At 41.3% G+C, this 25,583-nt stretch overlaps 1 protein-coding gene across 1 annotated transcript; it reads right to left on the bottom strand.

The window, feature by feature from the left end:
• Positions 1 to 394: 394 nt before the first annotated feature.
• Positions 395 to 25,583, bottom strand: LOC147576151 (uncharacterized). The gene is made up of 6 exons (XM_086679465.1): positions 25,537 to 25,583; positions 21,762 to 22,681; positions 16,207 to 16,342; positions 15,511 to 15,667; positions 12,923 to 13,138; positions 395 to 1,641 (listed from the first exon to the last, which is right to left on the bottom strand). Exons 1-2 carry the CDS (start codon positions 25,581 to 25,583, stop codon positions 21,916 to 21,918), a joined length of 813 nt encoding a protein of 270 aa, XP_086535591.1. The 3' UTR covers positions 395 to 1,641; positions 12,923 to 13,138; positions 15,511 to 15,667; positions 16,207 to 16,342; positions 21,762 to 21,915.

The following is a 25,583-nucleotide window of genomic DNA, read 5'->3' on the forward strand; positions in this document are numbered from 1 at the left end:
ACCCCGCACCATGCGGTCGATCCAGATCAGAACCCCAAAGGCAGGACAGGCAAAGAAGCTAAAAAGATGACTGAATAACCAGTTAAAAAAATTGTGGTGGCATTTTTTACAGTAGTTTTCAATATAGAGAATACCTTTGGGATAAAATGTATTGTTGAGTCCAGAGAAGAGACGGAGACAGAGACCAGCAGGTAAAAGTTACTGCAGGGTTCATATTTGGGCCCGGCCCAGTCTACGGAAGAACTTTCTATCAAAGCTTCTGAGGAGGGCAGCTCCCCAGTCAGAGCTCAGGCTGACGCTGCAGGATCATTTGCCCAGGATGCCAGTAAGCTGGTGGCTGCCTGCAGCAGACAAATGCGGCGTTGGGTAGCATGTAAGCTCTGGGACCCTGTGCTTTCAGATTCACAAAGTTGAGATTTTATTTGATCAAGCAAACAGGACAGACATGACTACTCACATCATCCAGATGAGCAATCTGAAGCTCAGAGACATTTACTGAAGGCCCAAAGTCACACAGCTGGAGTGGCAGAACCACGTACCGTCAGTGCTGGGAGCACCGGCTCATGCACTCAAATACCAAGGCCGATGTACACAGCCAGGATGCCAATAACTCAAAGATCCAGGGAGACAGACCCTTGAGGGGTAAACAGGAAGGAAAAATGGCGACTTCCCCTCAACCTTTGGCGTCTGTGACTGGATTACACTCCACAGGGAGCTTTCTCTTGTGTCATCTGACACACAGTTTGCCAGGAAAAAAGAGGCGCGGTTGAAGCCACAGTCCAATCCGAAGTTCTGTTTTCTGAGAGGCACTCTGAACTCCCCCAGAGGGCTCAGGGAGACTCCTCCAGGAGGCAGCCCAACTTGTCTTCACTTGGTCTGAGGCTGGGGGTGGGAGCTGCTGAAACAAGAAGGGGCAGACCATGTGTTTCCAGTTGGATGAAGAAAAGCTTGATGCCCCGAGTGAGAACATGAGCCTGCCATAAGGGAAGTAGGAACCTACTGCCTCTGTTTCCAGAAAAAAAGGCTGCTCACAGCTATGAGGCTCCTTAGAAAATTTATGAAGCATTCCTGACCAAAAACAACAACAACAACAACAACAAATAAAAAAAAACAAAAAACAAAAAAACAAGCCCAGGAGCAGAGGAGAAGACTAGAGAGGAGGGGTAGTCGTCTCCATTCTTGGGTTTCTGGCAGTTTGGCCCCAGACTGTAGTTGTTGTTATTGTTTTTTTTTTTGCTGCTGCTCTGCCAACAAGAGGAATCAGGGCACACAGGTGGTGGAGAGAGAGGAAAACAAAACCAGATAAAATAAATCCGGGAGCACTAGATAGATTTCTTTTTCTTCAGAGAACTTCCATGGCTTTAACACTGTATTAGCTGTGGACTCAGCCTGGGTGGCTCAGTCTGTTAAGAGTCTGACTCTTGGTTTCAGCTCAGGTCACGATGTCACAGTTGCGGAGATCGAGCCCCTTATCAGACTCTGCACTGAGCCTGCTTGGGATTCTCTCCCTCCTTGTCTTTCTGCCCCTGCCCTGCTCACTCTCTCTGTATCTCTCTCTCAAAAGAAATAAATAAACATTAAAAAAAATAGTGTACTGAGAATTCTGATTTTCCATGATTGGTGATTTCATTCAAGTGAAGTCTAAGAAGAAATAAAAATCATTCGATTAACATTTATTGAGCATGTAGCATGTGACAGGTACTCTCTAGAACATTTTCCACATGTTGGTTCACATCAGCCTCTTGAAGATCATATGAGATGGCTTTTATTATCATTATGCTTATTTTACAGATGAGGAAACAGACACAAAGAAGGTTCCTCAGCCAGTCCCAGGTTTTAGACTAAATTTACTATTGATTAAATAGTAGAGCGGAGATTCAAACTCGAGCAGTCTCACTCAGAGCCCAAGTTTCACTGGACTGCAGTATTGTGCTAATAGCCCAGATGAGGGAATTAAATGCTCAAGAAAGGTTATGTAACTTGCCCAAAGTTACACATGAATGAAATTGAGCTTAAAATTCTTATATTCTAGGACGAGGTCGGACAATTGTCCCCTGGCCTAAAAAGAATATCCTGGACCAGTGCTCACAAATCACAACCATTAGCATTTCGTGAAGCTTCTTGAACAAAATGGCTTAGGAAAAATTGATGTAGATGATGAACCAAACATTTACTGGACATCTACAGTGAGTCAGGCCCTCACTGCATCAGCCATTGTCCTAAATTATGGATCGCTCTCAATCAACTTGGGAAACGGTATGTTTATGTCCTTACTCATGCAAAGGAAGCACCATATTTGAGGTCACAGAGCCAGTTAACAGTAGAGAAAGATGAATCAGCTCTCCTGAATCAGCCCAGGTCCCTCCACTTCACATTTCAATTTACCTCTTGCAATGGAAAAGAGAGTTCTTGAAACAACACAATTTCTAAAGCATTTAAACGTGAGTCTTAACACTTTGACCTTAACAGAGGCTGATAAAATTTTTTGAAATGTCCTAGCCTTTAAAAATTAATTAAATGGAGCTCATAAATGGGATAAGCCTGACTCTACAATAATGAGATGCTTTACTCTCCCTCATATAATTTTACTGATGCTTGGCCATCACTTTTCATGAAAACAATGTCCTTCTTCTCAAGGAAGCAAGTTGGTTTCTCTAAGGTATGGTTTCCATGTTACCTTCTCATAGACACTGAGGAACCCAAAATCCAGAGACTAAGTAAAATTGGTGGAGGCAAGCCTTTTCAAAAGGAATAGAAAGATTCATTTTTTTAATCAAAATGAGCCTCTGGAGATAGATAGATAGATTAGATAGATAATAGGAAGGAAGGAAGGAAGGAAGGAAGGAAGGAAGGAAGGAAGGAAGGAAGGAAGGAAGGAAGGAAGAAAAAAGAAAGAAAGATATGGATCACACAAGTAGCTGTTGCTATGGTAGGAATGAACTCAGCCAGTCCTTGGCACTTAAGGAATTACCAATGTCACAGGGATAATTTCAGTAAAGTTCTGAAGTCAGTCAGCAGCACAAGCGATTCTGTGATGTCAAGACAGTGTAAAACAGCAGTCTGTTTTCAGAAGAATTGGACTTGACCGGAAGCCACCTACTCATGCTAGAATGGCAAGAGATTCACTGGGACACCTGGATATTCAGAGATGCCGAGCCTTGGCGTGACCTCGCCATACAGCCTGAGATAGAAAATAAGACCTTGTGGGATTCTGTTAAAAGTTCATCAGTGAGAGAAAGTCCCTGCTTTACCTAAATAGCCCTGATACTTTTTGTTGACTATTACTATTAACAGAAGCTCCTCAATTCAATCAAAAGGCATGCTTTTACAAAGACAGTTTAGCTCATTTCTTAGGTTTTTCCACCAGTCACATTTATAACCTCCAGTGGGAATGGAGCATTAAAGGTCATTACGGTGAGGCACCAGCCAAATCACTGACGATCAGGCACACATTCTCTATGTTCCTTATACACCACTTTGCACCCTCTCAGTCTCCCACATCGAGACCCAATCCTCATCTTCAGTTCTCTCCTGAGATGCTTAAATAAAGGAGAACTTTGAGAAAGCAAGATGAGAGAAGAAAATCAGCAATGAAGGGGCAGCCTTCATTTCTCATTCACTTACTAATTCATTGCAGATTGAATAAATGAACCTCTCACTTGTAAGATTCCAGGACACTTGTTAATTTAAGGGACTAATAGTCTATGGGGGTGGGGCAAAATATTTTGAAGGGTTTCTTTATTAACTTTCTAACATAAAAAGTTCTCTTGGCTGTAGAATTAGCATGTGCATCTTACAGACTTTTATGAGAATTGAGACATTAGGATATTTCAAGAAAGGGTGGAAAAGCACAAATGATTCCATTAGTAGTAGGCTCAGTATATAACTGGCTGAGCAGTTGTAGCTAGAGCTCAGGTTATTCGCCAATTCTCTTGACAGAACTTATTTAAGGATTACCGCAGCCTGATTCACATATTTCCCTTGATCATTTGAACGAATCATGTATACCTCATTCAGGAAGCTTCAGAGAGATGGTCAGATGATACAAGGAATCAAGAGTGGCAGCTCATCTCTGTGCCACCATGAAGAGTTGATGAGTTTAAAATGAACCACTGTGGGGTCACTAAATTTGGGGATTGCTTTGCTCATGACAATACTGGTTGAGTCTCTGATCTACGCCTTAATTTTTTCCAGAAAGCACTTGTAGGAAAACACTTGTGATTTGTATTTGATGTCCAAGATGGACTTTATAGGTAAACCACATGTTTATTCAGCACACAAGACTCAATCAAGCAACAGAAAATCCCCCATATCAAAAGCCTCTGTATGGTCACCACTGATTCAAAATATTGCAGTGAGGACAGAAGCCAGAGGAGACTGCACTTTTGTAAACAAGTTAAACAAGCTGAAGTCATGAATGCACATGAACATATGTAAACACACACACACACACACACACACACACACACACACACACACACACACACAGTTGCCCTCAGTGGTATTGGGGCTTCACCTGCCTTGCAAGGTACAAATACAGGCAGAGTACAGCAGGCTAGAGCAGCCTTTCTACCGCCTTACAGGCAACCCCAAATCCAGCACCCCTAATTCGTCCCCTATCACAACACATATTGCCATTGGCCACACAATTGCCATACATGGAAATATGTGCATTACCTGCCTTGACTCTTCCTTTTCCCACCTTCCTTCCTAGATCCCCCGTGGTTACTGGTTATAAATCCTAAAATCTGTATCAAATTTTTCCACTTTATCCTACATCCATGCATCTTTATAAGTAACCTGCTACTTCTGGCCACCACAACTTCCTACCTAAATTAGCCTTCTGACTATTCGCCTTGCCTCTATTCTAAGAGATGTGTATGTCTAGTTTGCTCCACAAGACTTTTTCTGAATTCTGAGGATGCACAGGAACACAAAGAGACAAACCTGCAGTCTTGCTGTAGTTAGAAAACGATCCACCACAGGTGCCTGGATGGGTCAGTCGGTTAAGCTTCTGACTTAGACTCATGTCATGATCTCGTGGTCAGTGAGTTAGAGCCCCATGTCGGGCTCTGTGCTGATAGCTCAGAGCCTGGATTCTGTGGCTCCCTCTCTCTCTGTTCCTTTCCTGCTCATGCTCTTTCTCTCTCTCTCTCTCAAAAATAAAACAACACTAAAATAGAAAAAAAAAAAAAAAAAAAAGAAAAGGAAAGGAAAGAAAGGAAAAAAGCAACCCACCAGGAGGAGGAGGCAGAGGCCCAGAGCAGGGAACTCATGAAGGCCTTAGGAGGCATGGTGAATTGATACTGAGAATCTAAATCATATTTCACCTGGGAGCACATTCCAATATTGGTAAAAGCTAGAGTCTGAGGACCAGTCTGGACCGTTGGCAGAAAGCTACAATTCCATAGTTGGCAGATAGACTAGCAGCCATTTCTGCTTTTTTACGCTGCTGGAGTGACAAGGTTGGGGGTTTGGTGGACACCAAACCATAACCATTTTCTACCAAAAAAGGAAAGAAAAAAAGGAAGAAAAGGAGGGAAGGAAGGAGGAAAGGAGGGAAGGAAGGAGGGAAGGAAGGAAGGAAGGAAGGGAGGAAGGAAGGAAGGGAGGAAGGAAGGAAGGGAGGAAGGAAGGAAGGAAAGGAAAGAAGACAAGAGTATCGCTTAGAGTAGAAGATCAAAGTTATGGGGCGCCTGGATGGCTCAATGCGTTGGGCGTCTGACTTCGGCTCAGGTCATGATCTCACAGTTTGTGGGTTTGAGCCCTGCACTGGGCTCTGTGCTGACAGCTCAGAACCTGGAGCCTGCTTCAGATTCTGTGTCTCCCTCTCTCTCTGCCCCTCCCCCACTCACACTCTCTCAAAAATAAATGTAAAAAAAATTTTTTTAAAAGATCAAAGCTAAGATGAACATCTGTGAAAAAAAAATAAAATTTAATTTTTAACTGTTTTCTGGGGGTGAAGAAACCAGAGACACCAGGATTTCAGTAGAAAGCCATGGAGAATCACACCATGGCAGCAGGGGCTAGCCAAAAGAGACTGAATCTTACCAACGCTAAAACCCAGACAAAACCCAGATCAGTCCCTGACAAGACTAACGTGGTCTGCTCCCCATCCTATGATCCTAACAGAAGAAAAGGGAAACTTCTCTTTTGGAAACAATCATTTGTATTCTCTGAATTATGTTCTATGCTGTTTAGCATATAATAGAAGATTGCTAAACATGTGAAGATGGCCAATACAAAGACCTATGATGAAGCCATATAATTAAAATAATATGACATTAACATAAGGAAAAACCAACTAATGGATCAGAATGGAGACACCAGAAAGACACTGATAAATATAAGTCAACACATTTATGGCAAAGGTCACTCAATAAAGAAAAAGGGAAACTGATCTTACCAATGAGTAATCCTGTGTCAACTGCATGGCCACAGAGAAAAGTCATGGGTATATGTATCTTTACTTTTATGTTATATCACACACAAAAATCTATTCAAGATGCATTATACATCGAAATGTGGAAGATAAAGTATTAAACAGTTTATAAGAAAATATAGGAAAACATTTTTGGTGACTTTGATGTAGTCTGGTTTTCTTAAACCAGTCCCTCAAGAGTTCTGAGCAGCAGTAACTATACAGGAATAAATTACAGTCAAGAGGCTCTATACATTAAAAGGCATCCCTAGGATCATGAAAAGTCAAATCACATATAGGAAAATATATGTATATATGACAAATGACTCAGCCAGATTTGATATACAACAACAAATATAACAAAAAACAAAAACTTCCAAAAATCAGTAAGAAAAAGACAGGAAACAGAATAAAATACAAAAGATTTGAATAAATAATTTGCAAAAAAGAGATACGGACATCCAAATGAACAACAAACTTTAGTAGTAATCATGGAAACACTAAAATCAGTATGTAATCATATTCCATAATCAAAAGATAGATAAAATGAAAAAATGGAAAATATCAAGTGTTGGTATATGTGTAGTAACCAAAACTCTGCTGAAGAGAGTATAAATTGGTAGAATTACTTTGTAAAAATATTTAGTAGTATCTACTAAAGCTGGGCACAACTGCCCTCAGCATTGGAGATGGGTCCTCATGTTGACCAAATGACAAAGAAGAGAAGATTTATGGAAGGATAACTCATACTAATCTCAAATTATATAACTTCAAATAATTCACAAACAAATACAATATGAAAGAAACTCAAAAACATAATATTGAAAAAAGATGGGTATAAAAAAAGGACGTAGAATTAGATTCCATTTATACAAACTTTATATGAGGTTTAAAGCAAGTAAAATTAACTTATGCTATTTAAAGTCAAAACAGGTTATCCTAAGGGAAGGAAATGACTACGGTGGGGCGGCTACGAGTCAAGCCTATGGGGAGCTGCTAATGTTCTTTTCTTGACTAGAATGCTGGCTACACAGGTGTGTTCATTTATGAAAATCCTACAAGCAGCACAGTAACAATATGGACACTTTTCAGTGTATACTTAAAAAAATTCTTTGGTGGAAAGAAGAGATGGATAGGAGTCGTTGGAGAAAAAAGTAATTTTTACAAAGTCTGGTAAGAGTTAACTTTCTTCTTTGGGAGCAGCTCTGGGAAAGCTGGTAAGGTTAAAAATCAAGAGATAAGAGTACCTGACTTAGGTACTCTTACATTTATATGTATTTAACAGGTTGGCTGTAGATAATAATGATGTCATTCCGTTTCGAATACCATCATATTTCCCAGGGTAACAGTAGTGCACTAAGAGAAAATGGTAACGGACTTGTCATAATGGATCCCAACAGTGCATTGTTCAGGACACATGCCAAGAAAATGACAAATCATCCATTCCCATCTTGTATAAAAGGAGCAACATAACAAATATCACAACTCCCTCACAACATGCTAGTGAAATTCTACCGTGAATTGATGAGAGAGCAAATGTTTAAGATTTAAGGCAAGTCTGTTTGGGAAGTCAGATTCTTTGGTCTAGTCAGAGACGTGATGCTTAAAAGGAAAAAGGAAATCAAACATGGCGTTTAAAGACTGAGTCCCAAATGGCATGGACATAGAGGAGACTAAAAAGGAAGAATGACTCATCACATCCTGTTAAATGCACTAAGAACCACAAGGTGGACTTAGGTCTCATAAAAGGGAGGGAAAAATGGCTCTAGATATCCTTTCCTCTCCAACAGTCCCCAGCTTGGCAAATCCCTAATCTTGTTTAAAGGCTAACTCAAATATCAATTCCTTATACCATCACTCCTTCCCTCTCCCACAGACGATAGTTGATTTCTCACCCATTTTTGTTCTCCCAGGACTTTGCACAATCTTCATTATACTTATTATGCACTTATCACTCTACAAATTGCATTTTTGGTGTCTGCATAGCTGTCTACTTCCTCTACTATGTAATTATGTAACCTCGGGGGCAAAGGCTACATCTTAACAATAACACAATCATTTAAGATGTTTTAATAGTTTTATTACAAAAGGAATACATACACATGGGGAAAAAAATCAAAACAGCACAAATATAAAAGGAATGGATAAACAATTCCTCCCCATGATCTAGGCCTGTAGTCAGAAAACTTTTCTTGCAAAGGGCCAGATCGGAAGTATTTTAGGTGTTGCAGTGACATACAGTCACTGTCCTAGCTACTCAAATCTGCCGGTGCATCAAAAAACAGCTAAAGATGATATGCAAAAACAAATGAATGTGGTGGTGTTCCAATCAAACTTTACTTTGGAAAACAGGCAGCAAACCAAATTTGTTTATATATTTGTTTATAGGCTGCCCGCCCCTATAGTACGCAATGGTCTCATGTCCCAAATTAACAACTGTTAAAAGTTTCTTATAAAATGTATTGTTAGTTGAGTGTACCCTTTATGCAGCCCTGCTAAACAAAATGCACCTTTTAAAGACAGCAAAAATGCACAGTGATTGACCTGTGCTAGTTTCTTCAAAGAGGGAAAAAAAATCCTAAGTCACTTTGTTTTTCGCCATAAAGAAGAACAAGCATATGTGGTTAGGTAAGCTACCAACTACCTTTGTTGAGCATCTACAGAGTCAAAAAAGAAAACAAATACATCCAAGACTGTGGGGCCCCCACATCTCCTCAAATGTATAGTTTTCACCAGGAATGAAATTACTAATTCTAGTTGTATGCCCAGATGTGCCTATAAAATTAACCCTCTGGACATCTAAATTACAACATAAGCTCGAACACAGTCTAGGCTTTCGTGGGCTGCCAGAATCTAACCACTAGGGTGAATACTGTTTCAAAAGTAAAACCCATTCCAAGACAAAGGAAAAAAAAATCGAAATACCTTTCTCTTTGTAAAGTCAGAAGTCACATGCACACACCTTCAAAAGGGGACTGTGGTGGCTACTGGTTACCCTGAGCCCCACAATCTGGCATATGTGTCGGGACTTTTAGTAGTAAGACATGGTACCTATGAAAAGAAAACTAGAACTTATACCAACACTTAAAAAAAAAAAACAAACTCACGAGTAGGAAAAGTTCTAGTCAGTGTAAGATCAAGTTCTACTCTGGAACTTGTCAAAACACTGATGAATTACAAGTTCTACCTTGTCACTGGATTTGCTCAGTTTCTCACTCTGCCTCTGATTCTCTCTTTGGTTCTCTTGGTCTCCATGCTTCTGACATAGCCTCTTTGCCCCGCTCCCTCTCCCTCCCTCCTGCTTCTCCCTCTCTCACTTTGGTTCTATCATAGTCTTTTGGTCTTTCTCTTTCTCTACCTCAGCCCCTCTCTACCTTCTCTTTCTCTGGTTGCCTTTGATTTAAACAATTCAATCAGCCACGTTCTTTTCCACAGCCACGTGACACCTTCTAATGACTCACGTTCATGGGTAAGGAGTTTCAGGTAGAATACGAATGCCTGACTCACAATGTATACATATGGCTAACGGTATGCAGTGTGTGTGTATGTATATGAATATGTACATGTAGGTAAACACGTAGATGAATGTCAAGATCAAGCGAATGTCTGAGATTTAAATTGAGATACATTTTTTCTTTGTTGAGATTACAGGTCACCAGAATGTCTAGTGTATTGTATACAGTCTTGGTGCAAGTAACTCTGTCTCTTTTCTAATTAAAGAAACTGATGAGGAAAGGCCCAGAATGTCTGCTATCACACAATCAAGAAGAAAAAACACAAAGTGACCTTACCACCTCTTTCATCAAAACTATCTACGAACACTAGTTATTGGAGAGAGATTTTTCTGGGGTCAAATTTAGGTTCCTTGAATGAAGCATAATGAAGCTTATAAGGTTCATAATCTTTTTTGTTAAGTTTAAAATATTTTGGGGGGTGCCTGGATGACTCAGTTGGTTAAACGTCTGACTCCTGATTTTGGCCTAGGTCATGATCTCACAGTTTGTGAGTCTGAGTCCCCTGTTAGCTCCACACTGATAGCACAGAGCCTTCTAAGAATTCTCTCTCCCGCTCTCTCTGCCCCTACCCCACTCATGCTTTCTCTCTCTGTCTCAAAATAAATAAACTTAAAAAAATTAATTAAAAAATAAAATATTTTAAGTAACAGAAATAGCATATATTCATAGAAGAATCACCAAAAACCCCACAATTTAAATGATAGTTAAAAAGCCATAATCAATAACATTTTAGTCCTATTTTTCCAAATTTTTCTACATTTCTTTTACAAAAATAGAATTCTATTCAACAAAGTATACTGAGCCTCTATTACGTACCAGATGCCCTCTTATATATTTAAGATATATACACAACAGACAAAGATTTCTACCTTCATGGAACTTAAAATCCTACTATTTTAAAATTTTATGTTTTTAACTTTTGCTTTGCTGTGTAAATTTGCTAAGACATTAAATACAGGTCTACAATACATTTAATGGCTGTATAATATTTTATTACATTCATGCACAAGGTCATGGGTATTCTTGCTTTTGAGGACCAAGAAAAGTCCAAAAAAAAAAAAAAAAAAAACCAAAATCCAAAATCACCCAGCAAGAATTTAGCAAGTATTCGCTCTCAGTGAATAGGTATAAATGCTGTGAGGGCTATATAGAAAAAAAGAACAAAAACACTTTTTAAAGATAAGAAAGGGTCGGGGCGCCTGGGTGGCGCAGTCAGTTAAGCGTCCGACTTCAGCCAGGTCACGATCTCGCGGTCCGTGAGTTCGAGCCCTGCGTCGGGCTATGGGCTGATGGCTCAGAGCCTGGAGCCTGTTTCCGATTCTGTGTCTCCCTCTCTCTCTGCCCCTCCCCCGTTCATGCTCTGTCTCTCTTTGTCCCAAAAATAAATAAACGTTGAAAAAAAAATTTAAAAAAAAAAAAAAAAGATAAGAAAGGGGAGACACATGGGTGGCTCAGTCAACTAAGTGGATGACACTTGATTTGGGGTTAGGTTATGATCTCATGGTTGTGAGCTCGAGCCCCATGTCAAGCTCCACACTAGGTATGGAGCCTGCTTAAGATCCTCCCTCTCTTTCTCTCTCTCTTTCTTTCTCTCTCTCCCTCCCTCCCTCCCTCTGTCTCTCCCTTGCTGGCATGCATGTGGGCACTCTTTCTCTCTTAAAAAAAAAAAAAAGAGAGATGACCTCAGTGCTCTAAGACCTGAAAATGGACAAAGGAGACAGCATAATTACAGATGAGAGATAATATATATTACATATCTGCTAAGTGGACATTGTGGATGTTAGATATACTATGATGAGTGTTATTAACTGAATGACAGTAACAACAATAAATAATAATAATAATAATAATAATAGATCTAATGTTTATTACTATGTACCAGGTACTGTGTTAAGGGCTATATGTTCACCAACCCAATTACAACTGTAACAACCCTTTAAGAGGGGTTAAGAAGAACCCTTTAAGAAGAATATTTTCACATATGAGGAAATAGAGGCAGAGAGTAAGTTATTTTCATGAAGTCACAGAGCTAATAAATGATAAAGCAGTATTTCAAACCCAAGAAGCCTTTTCCAAAGTCTTTGCTACTGATCAATATGATATAATTAAAAGAGTACACCGTATTTTATCCTTAGAACACAAATCATGTTTATGTGGATAACCAAGAAAGATGGTACCAAGATGGTCCCACTACAAAATGGGAATGTAATTACAAAATTACAAAACTACAAAATGAACTATTTGTTTCAACAGTAGAAAAACTGCTTCCCAGGGAAAAATAGTCTTTCCTCTTTCTGACACCTTTTGTGTACATTATCATCTGTCCACCAGCCTGTTTCAGAGGGTCTTACCCCACTGTATTCAGATTCCTTTGAGAAGTTATTGAAAGCTGTGGACCTCAACTCTTTCCAGAAAAAAAAAAAGTACACACAATGTGTAGGCAAGCTCAGAAAGTTCATGGAAGCCTATAGAAGAATCCTCTAGGGAAATGTTTGTCAAACTTTAGTGTGAATAAGAATCATTTGGAGGTTATTAAAACATAAATATCCTTGCTCACTCCCCTACACCCATCAACAGAATGAACACTAATTCTACAGGCAAAATTTACTTAAAACACTTATTTAAATGTGGGGCCTGAGGACCATCCCTGAATGTAGTTTTGGTTGCCAGTTGGAGAACCCAAGCCTGCCCAGTTTAATATCCCTCCACCTACCCAGCAACATGAAGGGCAGGACGAGTACAGAGTAGAGCAGCGTTTCCAAACCAGAGTGACAAAAGTGACTTGATTCTAATCTAGAGAGTGTGGGAAGTGAAGAGTTAAACAGAAGACCTTTGACTTTTCAAACAGGCAAGCCCTGGGTCAGATGACCCATGAGTTTGGGTTCCCGTGTCCTCTCATCCTAATTAGGGAAGATGCCTAGAACCATCAAGCCTTCAGCTATTGGGAAGCCTTCAGGTATTGGGCACAGCATGACTAGCCAATTACCTGATAACACGTCTCAGTAGCCTCATGTTGAAGTGAGTGTCCATGTTGTCCATGATGTCTCTCTAGGGTCAGCAGCCAGCAGGAAGAATCAAACGTCATCTTCCACGTATTCATTCTTCCTGGAGAGCAAGCTGGAGATGGTATGTTGGTGACGCTACATGTGGCATGCATAGGAATGGGTGGACATCATGAAAAGAAGAAAAAGAGGTCAACAACCTGAGAACAGAGTAATGTGGAAAGGAACACAATTACATTTTTCTCTTCATGCCAAGGGTCCTCCCTACCATCACTTGAACTGACTCATGAATTCCCTTTCTAAGAAACTTCAAAATGAACCCATACAAAAGGGCAGTGTGACAGAGGAAAGAACTCTGGAGTCAAAGTCAGAACAAAACTCGAATCCCTGGTTTACCACCTTTCAGCTAGGTAATTTGTGGCAGCTTTCTCTTGAAGACCCAGCAGGGACTGGACTTGGGTCCTCTCAACTCTGACCTTGAAATTCAGCATTTGTTGGTAGCTGAAACCCTATGACTCCTGAGAAGTATACTTTGTAGAAATATGGAAGAAGGATGCTTACCAAAGAAGGAACTCAACCAGGAAGACTGGTGAAGACTGAACCAAACCAGTCTGTGCCAAGGTGGACCCCAGTGCTGACTTGACCTTTCACCAACTTTCTCCCTCATTGTAACACTAAAAAATCACACCCAAAGGTGGAGATTTAACAAGATTTAACAAGATTTAATAAGACATGCAGTGCATGATGAAGCATGTCCTGCCCACTGCACCTGTATGCCGACCTCCTGTATCTCTCCCCACTCTACATGCTTGGATGTCACTTCTTTCCCACCAGCCTCTAGCAACTTTCCTTAGCCTCTGCTCTGAGAGCCAGCCTGAAGGATCCTCTCCTTTGTTCTGTCACCCTTGTGCTTGAGCACAGTTCCCAATAAAAGCCTTGCCTGGAACTCCCATTTGTTCTGTACTACACTACAAGGAGTTCGGTAGTTCTGTAGTAACTCCCAAGGAACTCAGTTAGTAACACTCTGAGCCTCACTTTCCACAATGGTAGAATGGGGATAATGCCTATTTCACAGGGTTGTTGTAAGGATTAAATTAAATAACAGTGATGTTCTGCAATGTGCTCAAAAGACATGGTGACTTTTACTACCATTGTTAAAAGTCAGCTTCTGTTATGTCATGTAAACAGCGTATCTGGGTAGAACAGAGTTGCTCTCATGTTCAACAACCTCCCCTCGGCCTTGTCTCCAACAGCCAGCCTCAATCAGATACAAGAAGAGCAACAGAAGCCATTGATGTCTGATGTACAATTGTCAGCATAAAAAATAACACTTGTATCATTAGGCATTTGCACCTGACTTGAAGTAAATCTTATTGGCACCTTTTATGGTCAATTTCTAAAGGCTAATGATGACCCCTCAAACACCCTCAACCACCTAACTTGCTCTAAAGCCCAGCACATATCACTTTTATCGGTTCTCCTGGACTCCAGGAACCCTGTGCCCACTGGTGGTCCCCAATGGGCAGGAATGCAGGCTTCAGACAAAACATAACTCACTCCTTAACCTATGGCAAAAAAGCCTGAGCAAGCCCAGGTATCCACGGAATTCTGTGTCCTACATTCTAGCCCCCCTTCTTCCAACACCTGGCATGTAAATCTCTCTGCTCAACCAGCCATCCCTCAGCTTCATTTCCCACAACATGTAGGCAATAATACCTGTCCTTCTCATCTCTGAGGACTATGATGATAATAAACTGAAGTATATGACAAAATTCTTCCAAAGCGAAGCATTTTGAACAGTAAAAGGCACGTTACTGATATAAGGTAGTATAAACATATTCAGTAGATCTCAGCAGAAACAGAGACATGACAGCTTTGATGTACATGTAAAAGTACAGGTAGGATTTCCTACAAGAGTATTCAGGTCCTTTTATTCCTACCCGGATTTTAGAGTAAGCCCTATTCTTTCAGTATAACCTCACGTAGTAAGATTTCACCTTTGTTTCTTGCCAAGCTTCAACTATTGCATCTGTAGGGGCCAACAGCCAGCTGCTCCCAAATGTGCTACATTGACATATTGATTATTTTAAATAAAAGTTATCTGAGAGACAACCAGGGTTAAAAGAGCACTCTGACTGCCACCACCCCCGCCCCAACACCTGCATTAGTCTCCAGAAAGCAAGAAATCTCCAACGTGAATGGGAGGTAAAGAGAATCTCTATCACCAGAGATAGGAAATTTGAGCCAAGGAGGTTTGAAACACAACCCTTGTTACTTTTTTACTATTTTACCATCCCAGCCCAAATTCTGTTTAGAATTCTTTACTAACTGCAGCTCCCATAGTTACATTTTCTTTTCCTGTCACTTCCTCACAGATTTATTGTCACTTTGTCGAGAAAGTATAAAAACTGCCCCGGTCATTTCTTGAAGTCTCAATATCATTACTGTGCCTCTGTGTGCACTGTGTTATTTTTTTTATCCTGTTAATCTGCCTCATGTCAGTTTAATTCCTAAACCAATTGGAAGCACGTTGGAGGAAAGAAGGAAACTTCTTCCTCTCCTACACACGCACCTGATCTGAGTGGAGTGTGCACTCTGCAGTGGCCATCATCTTCCAAGGAATCTGGTCCCTCCTCACTGGCCACAGCTCTTCCAGGCCATCACCTCTGGCCATCGTAGGGATGACATGTGGCCAGTTTGCCTTTGGAGACACACGTGCATTCTTCATACTTTTGAGAGGTATGGGACAATAGTCAACATACACAGAGAGGAAAGTCATGGAATTTGCATATACATTTAAAGACATAAAGCAAAGTGGCAGTTGGGTAGCCTGGCTCAGGATGTCTCTGACAGAGTTTACTAAATATGACAGTCTCTGTTTTGAAAACTGTGTTTGAGGAAAAAGTCAGGATAAAAAAAAAAAGCAATGATAATTCAAGATGAGATGTAAATGTGCAAATAAGGGCAATCGTATCTCTAAGGGATGGCATGGGTTTGTTTCTGTTTTTATTTTTGTTTTGGGGGAGACCGATTTTCAATTTCTCATTAGGCATGCAATATACCCATATTCATTCAAAACTGGTATTGTAGATTAAGGAATTTTAATCTGTCCTCTCCACATTTGCTCTTCAGTTCTTTTGCCTATCCCGAGCTATGGCTCTCTCACAACTCCCGTTTTAAAGTTCTCACTACTACTCATGATCCAATTTAAGTATCACCCTTGTCACAAGCCATCATAACCACTCCAGCCAGAAGGCCCCCGTCTCACCTTTACTTCCCTAGCAGTCCTGCCATCAGATGACCTGCTTCTTCTACAGTCTCGTATAAAGGCTCATGACTTTCTACACCATCTGACACACACTTCTTTATCAGTATCCTGAACATACCAGGTGCTCAGCAAATACCTGTAGAATGAAAAGTTAGTAAGACTATTTGCATAATGTTGTTAGTGTTGTCCCTGGCCCATAGTATTCCTTACATATTAGCCATTACTGATACAAATAAGAAAACATTCTAAATACTTTTGTGCCTAATTCTATGGTTTTGTGTCCAATTCTATTCTATTCTATTCATATATTTTTTTTTAAGATAAAGATGTGAATCATCCCCAGGGTCAATTTTTAAAAAAGCTTTTATTTAAATTCCAGTTAGTTAACAGACAGTGTAATGTTAGTTTCAGGTATACAATACAGTATTCATCACTTCCATACAACACCTGGTGCTCATCCTTAATCCCCATCACCCATTTAACACATCCTCCAACCCACCTCCCCTATAGTCAATATTTAATGATATAGAAGGTACAAGCAAATTCCAAAAAGAAGCTTAATTCCTATTCTCAGATTACGCGTTTTGTAGCTAAAGATTGCATGCCTGCCAACACAAAAGTGATATAAAACAAACTAGTATGTCTTTATGTCTTACTAGGAAAAGCAGTACCTGATTTAAATAGTGGGTTTCAAATTTCAGGAATTTCTGTACACATATGTGTATGTGAATAAAAGGGAGATGGGTATTTCCTATCATGTGAAATAGAAGGTTTGCTCACTGTCAAGGACACAGATCAATGTATCATCCTTGTTTCCCCAAAACTTTACTCACAAGTACAAAGAGCTCAATACCCTCAAATGGAAGACACTAAAACATTGCCTCTTACCTGGGTGGAGCTCCAGAGAAAAAGCTGACTATGTGTCATCAGAAAGCAGAAAGCACAGTCTAGATTCCTAGAGAGGAGATTCAAACCGGTCCATCTGCCTCCACATCTTATACTTTCTTCCTCTACAGCGTCTTGCTTTCCATGTCACAATGCACTAGCCTTCATACTTAGAGCCAGAGCCCTGATCAGAAAAGAAAAACTACAACTTTGTTAAAGAAAGTCAATTCTACTAAAATTTAAAATGTCAACTGAAAAAAAAAATCTTATACAAATGATCACCAAACCTGGTTTTCACAGCCAATGTCCAGCTAAAATCAGATTTCTTGTTGATTCAGAAATGAATGAACTAAGACTAGAACTCAAAATTTTCCTATGAACTTGTGCTCAGTCAATCACTCAAGTGTTGACTTTTAAGGCTCTCTGAAGATGAAGAGAAGGGACACCTGGGTGGTTTAATCTGTTGCGTGTTCGCCTCTTGGTTTCGGCTCAGGTCACAATCTCAGGGTTTGTTGGTTTGAGCCCCATGTCAGCCTGTTTGGGATTCTCTTATTTCCCTTTATCTCTGCCTCACCCCTCCTTGCTTGGTTTGTCTCTCAAAATAAATCAAAAAATAAACTTTAAAGATGAAGAGGACAGTATGAGAACAATGTAATCACTATTGGAACTAAGGAATGAAATTTGCCAGGTATGTATTAAAAGCATTCCTTTTTCTCAAGATGGAGCATCCATAACCAGGATGTGCCTCTTCCTGAACTCCTCTGAAGTTAACTCATGACGCATAATTTTACAAACAGATCTTAACAGCCTCGGATTTCTATGGCCTACATTAAAATCCACAAGGCAGGCATTAATTTAGGAGTCAGATCAAAAAAGTTTCCAAATTGTGCTCTGTCCCTGACACTCACGTAAGAGCCTGAACATGTGACTTATTCTTTCTGAACCATGGTTTCCTAGTTGGTGTAACATAAGTGATCATTTAAGCCTCACAAAATTTGTGAATTTTTTTTAAATGATGAATATAATGCATTTTCAAAAAAAATACTGTCCTGGTTTAATTGCCAAGGCTGTGTTGATACATGTCAGGTCTAAAAACAGCTGAAGGAGAAGACATACATGTCAAAAAACCATATGGTCATGCAATTTGATAAATGCAACATTAATATCATCATAATGGCATAAGTTATGTATGCAGAGGACTGTCTGCGCAATGTTGCCAGTGAGAAAGAGATGGGGGTAAGAAACTGAAACATACAATTATATTCAGCATAAAAATGTGAGGAAAAGATATTAATGCTTACCACATACTTACCAAGAATTTCATCGGGATTAATGAACTAGTGCTAGTTAGCATTTTGAAACTCGGTGGAACAAAGAATAATACACACAACACACCCCACCAGGCAGTGAACAGAATCATATAAAGTTAGATCATGTATAAAATAAGTTGTGTAGAAGCAACACGTTCCTGCTCCTGACAAATGATCTGTTCGGCATCTTGCATGCTACAGTATTCCCTCATTTGGTCCAAAACTTGCCATGGTTCTCATCAAAAAAGTCTTGCCTGTATGCCAAGGCTGCAAATGTCAATACCTGAATTTAAATAATGGCTCAAAATCTTGAAAATTCCTCTGAACTCACTCTCTCAGTCCCCCTCTCTCTATCTCATACGTGCGTGTGCACACAGACACACACATATACATAATAAAGAAAGGACTGATCACGTGCAAGGCAAAAGGTACATCCTCAAATGGCTGTCCCAAGAGCATCAGCAAAATGCACAGAAAGTAGACAGGAAGAAGAGGAAAAGGAGGTAAGAAAACCATTCAGAATTTTTGGAAAGTTATGTGGGCAGTCTATAATCACCATACCTTTGATTCAGGTGTTAGTATAACCATTAGTCTTTCTACGGCTTTTAGCTAAAGATCGAAGAGACAGATCCAGAGGATGTGTGACACCTATGACCCACTTCTTTCTGGGGGGAGGAAATCAAAGTGGCAAATCATGACCTTCTGATTTTGTTTTCATATTTGGGGTTGATGAACTGTTGTTCCCTTTAATGATCTGAGAGAAACAAAAGTGTTGGAAGTAGCAGGGACACACATGTTTAGGACTTGACAACAACAATGCCCTTTCATGTGCGTCAAGATGTGTCATTCTGTCGATTAATCCTGATTGGCACTGACCTTGCTTTACAGATGAGAAATCGAAAGTCAGATTGTGTCAATTTGCCCAAGGTACGTGACAAATAAATAGGGTTAGAATTCAAATCTCCCGTTTTTCATTTCACCAAGTTGCCTCCATTTGAGAGGTTACTTCTGATTCTACGCACTCCAATTCACAAAAATAATAAGTTTATCTCCCCCAAGATGCTGAAACAGATATATCTGGCTAGATGAAACGGATTATTACCTCTGCTCCTGAGGACAGAGAGATAGAGAGTGAGAGAGGGAGCGCGAAGGTATGGGGTGTGTGGGGGGTTAAGATTAAGAAATGACAGACTTCAATCAAGAGAAAGCTCACGAGTTAGCAGACTTTGAGTGCTCAAACATTGACAGCCACCATACCTATTACTTACTACAATAAGTAACTTTAGTAGACTTCCTTCCTGCACATAACCCATCCAAGATTTGAAAAACATTGTCCCTATATGACTTGTAATCATCAGCATCTGGCCATGCTTGCAACACACACACACACACACACACACACACACACACACACACACACACACAGGCAATACATCTTAGTAAGTCCTTAAATACACAAGTATCTGGTTTGCCAAAGATGCTTTTTCCCCCTCTCTCATTCTGTTTGAAATCTTTCAGGACAAGGTAAGGGATAATTTGCAGCTTGGATAACAATATGTATTTTTAGACCAAAGTTCTTTACTTCGTACTGGATGTGTTTGAAACTTCCCTTTACAGCCAGAAATTCTAAGTTAACTACTTGAAGAAGGAAGAAAGTTTTAACAATTTCAAATTTAAGCAGAATGAATAATTTTAGTGGTAATGATACTAAGGATGTGCGATTGTTAAAGAAGGCAGGGAGAGCAAAGGTCTCCAGGAGCTCCATGGAAATTATCTCTGCTGCAACTGTTGAAGTAAACGTGTATATGAACAACATATGAACCGGAACCTGTGTCCTCAAGGCTACACACTAGGGTATTCTGGATGCTCTCAGGACAGAACTATGAAATACAAAATGTTGTTACTGTGATCTGCATCAATACATTTTTAAAAAATGTTTAACGTTTATTTTTTGAAAGAGAAGAGGGTGTGAGCCAGGGAGGGGCAGAGAGAGAGAGAATCCCAAGCAGGCTCCATGCTGCCAGCACAGAACCCAATGTGGGGCTTGAACTCACGAACCATGAGATGATATTCTGAGTGGAAATCAAGAGTGGGACGCTTAACCAACTGAGCCACCCAGAGGCCCCTGCATCAGTACATTCTAAACCCATGTCCCATAGAATTCCTAATGAACAGATTTTATCTTACAATACTCGAAACTTCCATTTCAGAAGCTCACAATGTGCCTAACTAAAGTACCACGTCTCTGGGAAGGTTTCTGGCAATTATTCTACAAATGAAAACACAGTAGTAGGTGCTAACCAGGATAATCTGTGCATATTCAAAGAGCAATCTCTCTGTTTCTTGATTAAATCCACCACTCACTTATGTTTATTTTTGGTGTGCCCTTGTTCCTAATGTTCTCAATGTCTGCTTGATGGCAGCCTAGAAAACTTTCACACACTTTGTTAATGGTCTTCAATCGTAAACACCAAAGCTGTTGTTTTCTCTGCCCACGAGTTTCCAGGTTCACTTTAAATTGACTCTCTGACAGTGAGGAGCGGCAGATTTCTTCCCCAAATTCTAAAACGTCCTCTGACATGGCCAAAAGTCACTGGCTTTCATCCCAAGCCCACCACACATACTGTCCCCAGTGTCAGCCTCCTGTGATCTATGGATCCCTTCACCTCATAAAGAAGGGTCAATCCTTTATGTATGCTCTTTGCCAAAGGAGGGCACACAGTGGGGGAGGACAGGGGGCTGCTGTCACTGGTGTACTGATGTTTCTAGGACTGGATCACACTGGAAAACAATCAACCATTCTCCAGCTGCAAAAGCCCCAGCTCTAAACATACACATACACACACACACGCTCTTAGAAGGTCGTGCAGACTCTCTCTGTAACTTACATCTATCTCCTGAATGCCCAGAGGGAGGGACTGCACCAAAGGACAATGCCTGTCACTGCAGTTCTCCACTTTCAATTCCCTTACTAATAATTCATCTTGGACTTACTGGAGCCATGAGTAAGTTTGCAGCAAGTACAAGGGAAATCCTTCCTGAGAATGTCAGATTGCCCTAAAAGTTAACCCTCTCACCCCCACATCCCAGGTACTTAATAACAAATCCACTCTTTGTCTGGGCTTCAGACCATGGTGACAGAGTGTAGGATTTACCTGCTAACTCAGAAGTTTCTTGCAGGGTTGGGGCTTGGAGAAGATGGAGGGCCCGGGGGAATGGAAGCATTTTGGAGGTGATACAGCTCCTGGCAGGAGTCCGGCAGTGGCTTCTTTCTGCACAGTTCCCAAGTCAGAAGCCTAATAGGCCCCTCCCCACCCGACGCACCAACACACTTTAGCGCTTACCCCCCTCACCCCTCACCTCTACGATCGCGCCTCGCCGCCACTTCGGGACTCAAGACGCGGTGGTGGTCACCCAGGTGGAGTGGCCTTTGTGTGCGGAGACCCGGTCACCGCCAACGTGCGGATCGTCAGCTCAGCTCCTCCAGCCCCGCAGCCCGTAGCTCTTGGTTACTCTAGCAGAAGAGTTCCAGGGTCCCGCTGAGCAAAGTCCCCCGGGGCTTTCTCGGCAGCTCGACTCCGGCTCCCCGCGCAAAGCCCGCCACTCTCCGGGAGGGGAGGGAGTGGCCGCAGCCCGGCCTCGCGGCTTCGGGCGAGGGCGTCTCCCGGGCGGGGCCCTGGGACCGCGGGACACCTCCGGCGCCGCCGCCGCAGGAGCCCTGGGCGCCGAGGACCCACAGCCCCGCGCCGGTGAGGAGCGCGCTCCCCGGGCGGGGGAGCCGCCGCCGGCGCCCACTTTTCCCGTCGCGGGAGCTGAGAGCAGCGGAGAGCGGGCCGGAGCGGAGGCAGCGGCGCGGGGCCCTCCGCCGGCCGGCCGCGGGGGGCGGGCACTCAGGACCCCAACTGCGTCCGAGTTGGGCCGCGGAGGGGGCGGGCGGAGGCGGCGCGGGGCGGGGCTCTCCGCTGGCCGGCCGGGGGGCGGGTCGGGCGCTCAGGACCCCGACTGCGTCCGAGTTGGGCCGAGGAGGGGGCGGGCGGGGCGGAGGCGGCGTCGCGCGTTGAATCCCGCGCGCCACGTGGGCGGGAGCCCGAATCTGGCGACCCCGGCAGGCGCGGTCTCTGAGTGGCGGAGACTCCAAGTCCGCGCCCTGCTCTCCCCACGGCTGGGAGCGCCTGGGACCCTCCCCTCCTGCTCTCCGCCCTTCCCTTTGTTCCCCTTGTGTCCTCTCCTCCTGGAGTCCAGACTTCCTCTGCAGCCAGGACTCTTGCCAGTCTCTTTGGCTGGAGAGGGATTGAGGGATTCCTTGTCTTTCCCTTTAGTCTCTGTCATTTGGAACCTTGATCTAACCCAGAGCACAGGCAATGTATCTTGGCCTGGGACGGTCGCCAGAGGGACAGTAGAGGGAATGGTGTGCGGTTGTATGTGTGACGATAGATAGATAGATATTCCATCATCTATCTCTCCAATGATGGTATGTGTATCTAGAGGTTTCTCCATCACTCGCCATGCTTTGCTCCCTTTTCGTGATCTTCTATAACATTCATTCTAAACCCAGTCTTTTTGCATAACTCATTTGAAAGAGCACTTTGCTACTAGCCATGTTCTAAATGTTTTGTGAACATACCCTTCCACCTTCTTTAGGACAAGACAAAGTCCTGGGTGAAACAAAAAAGGAGCTCAGACTGTGGGCGTGGGACCATTTTGGCTTTTGCAAACTATTACAATCCCGTGGCTTAGCACAAAATCCAAGATTTAATAGGAAATCAGGAATATACTAGAGACATGTATTGATTGCACCTGTTATAATAGTTGAGTAGGTTCACCGGTTCCTTGTATCAGTCTTTACCCTTCTAGTAAGAGACAAGCCTTCTGAAATCTTGGGATAAATTTTCATACAATTTGCAGCCTTATATTTGTTTATAAATCTGCCACTGATTTGCTGTGATATCTCAGGAATCATCAGCTTGGTTGCTTAAACTTGAAAATGAAAGGGTTGCAAATGGAGAACATTCCACAAAATAAAGGACCAATAGAATTAAAAATGTCATCATCCGGAAGGACAAAGAAATTGAAGAACTGCCCCCAGTTAAAGGAAATTTAGGAGACAAGAAAACAAATGGCAGGATCCTGGATTGGTTCCTAGACCAGGAAAAGGACATTAGTGAATCAACTGGCAAAATTTGAATCAGGTCTACAAATCACTTGACAGTATTAAATCACATTTAATTTCCCAGTTTTGAAATTGTACTACGGTTGTATGTTTTTTATTTGTGGAAGCTGAATAAAAAGTATACAATAATTTTACTTTTGCCACTTTTGTAGTCTGGTACTATTTTCAAATGAAAGTGAAAAAAATGGCCTTAAAAAATATGACGAAATGATTAGATTAAATGACCTTTAAAACCTTTTGGAGACCAGAATTCTTCGACTGTGGGAGTATAATATAATATCTTCCAAACCAGTTCTCATGCTGCTGCTGTTATAAAGTTCAAATGGAGATTTTAGGGAGGAAAAATGACTTCGGAAATTGCAAAGCATTTTTTAAATTCTAAAACTTTTCAAATTGACAGTTTATTTTTAGAAGGGTGAAATGCCTTCAGATTCCTGCACAGCCTTCACAAAAGTAATAACACTCCTGTATGCACATGTAAGCACCTAATATTCAAAAAATAAGTGTCAGAAAGGCAATAGCCACAAAAACAAAATAGTAAAAACATCTTTTAAATATGTACTTTGTTTCCTTTGCGGTAACTTCATTGAAAAATATGATGGGACCACTTTATTTTTTTTTTTTATTTTTTTTTTTTTAAATTTTTTTTTTTCAACGTTTATTTATTTTTTGGGACAGAGAGAGACAGAGCATGAACGGGGGAGGGGCAGAGAGAGAGGGAGACACAGAATCGGAAACAGGCTCCAGGCTCTGAGCCATCAGCCAAGAGCCTGACGCCGGGCTCGAACTCACAGACCGCGAGATCGTGACCTGGCTGAAGTCGGACGCTTAACCGACTGCGCCACCCAGGCGCCCCTGATGGGACCACTTTAAAGAAAACAGGGGAACCATTACTTAATAATCAAACCTTTTTTTGACTTCTGTAAGATGTGTTTTTGGAAGAATCTTTTTTTTTAATGTTTATTTATTTTTGAGAGAGAAAGAGCATACATGGGGGAGGGGCAGAGAGAGAGCAAGACCCTGAATCCAAAGCAAGCTCCAGGTTCTGGGCTGTCAGCACAGAGCCCCAGCTGGAGGTGGAACCCATAAACCAGGAGGACATCATGACCTGAACCGAAGTCAGATGCTTAATCCAGTAAGCCACCCAGGTGTCCCTGGAAGAATCTTCAGATTTACTCTTTAGATTAATATGAGCAAATGTAAGCAAAACAGCCATCTCAGCCATTAAATTTCAGTGTTTCTATGAACAAGAAAGTGTCATAAATGGTAGATTAGTTCAATCATTAAAGGAGCCTAGAATATTCTTCCCAAAAATACCCATACTACTCATGAATAAGAGCTTATCCTTGGAAAACAGACCTGTAGTCCTTCTCCCTCTCTGAGCCACAACTACTATTTGTGAAAACCCAGAAAACCTGTTTCTCTCTTTTCTCACAATGGTTTTAGAAGTTCACAGATGCATTTGTTTAGTGTCGTTTCTAAAAGCCTTCCTACCTCCTCTCTAGGCATGATAAATGTGTGAAAATTATTTCACAGCTGGGAAACAAGATTGCAAGTAGGTCCCTATACAAATATGGAATTTTGTTTTACCCATAAAGCAAATGAAAAAAGAAAGAGAATAAATACATTGGAAAGATAAGAACTAATGTTGATTCTGAAACAATGTTTTTAATATTCTAGTCAGAGATTATTGATTATCTGCCTAGCATAAAAGTAAAAATGCATATCCAGACTGAAATAGTTCCCAGAAAAAATTGGTAAAGATACACATGCTTTGTTTTGTTTTGGTTTGGGTTTTCCTCCATATAAATGTTACTTTCCCCAACCTCCCAAATACACTTTCTAGGACAATTCACTTATAGATGTGGTCCAAAAATTCATTTATGGAAATTTACTGAAGATGGGCATTTTTTGATGTATATTTAAAAATTTTAACTGTATTTTGCAGAGCTGTTGTGGATTTACCGAAGAATTACAAGGATATTCAAAGAGTGGGATCTTAAGGTGGGCAT

This window comes from Puma concolor, chromosome D2 (genome assembly GCF_028749965.1).
Source record: "Puma concolor isolate L17-30 chromosome D2, mPumCon1.1.hap2, whole genome shotgun sequence".
NCBI lineage: Eukaryota > Metazoa > Chordata > Mammalia > Carnivora > Felidae > Puma > Puma concolor.

What these genes read in the sequence shown, in the direction of transcription:
- LOC147576151 (XM_086679465.1), bottom strand. Translation starts at nt 25,583, where the DNA reads ATGCCCACCTTAAGATCCCACTCTTTGAATATCCTTGTAATTCTTCG. An exon ending in AATATCCTTGTAATTCTTCG is followed by an intron (nt 22,682 to 25,536) that starts GTAAATCCACAA and finishes ATCCCTCTCCAG; the next exon opens with CCAAAGAGACTGGCAAGAGT.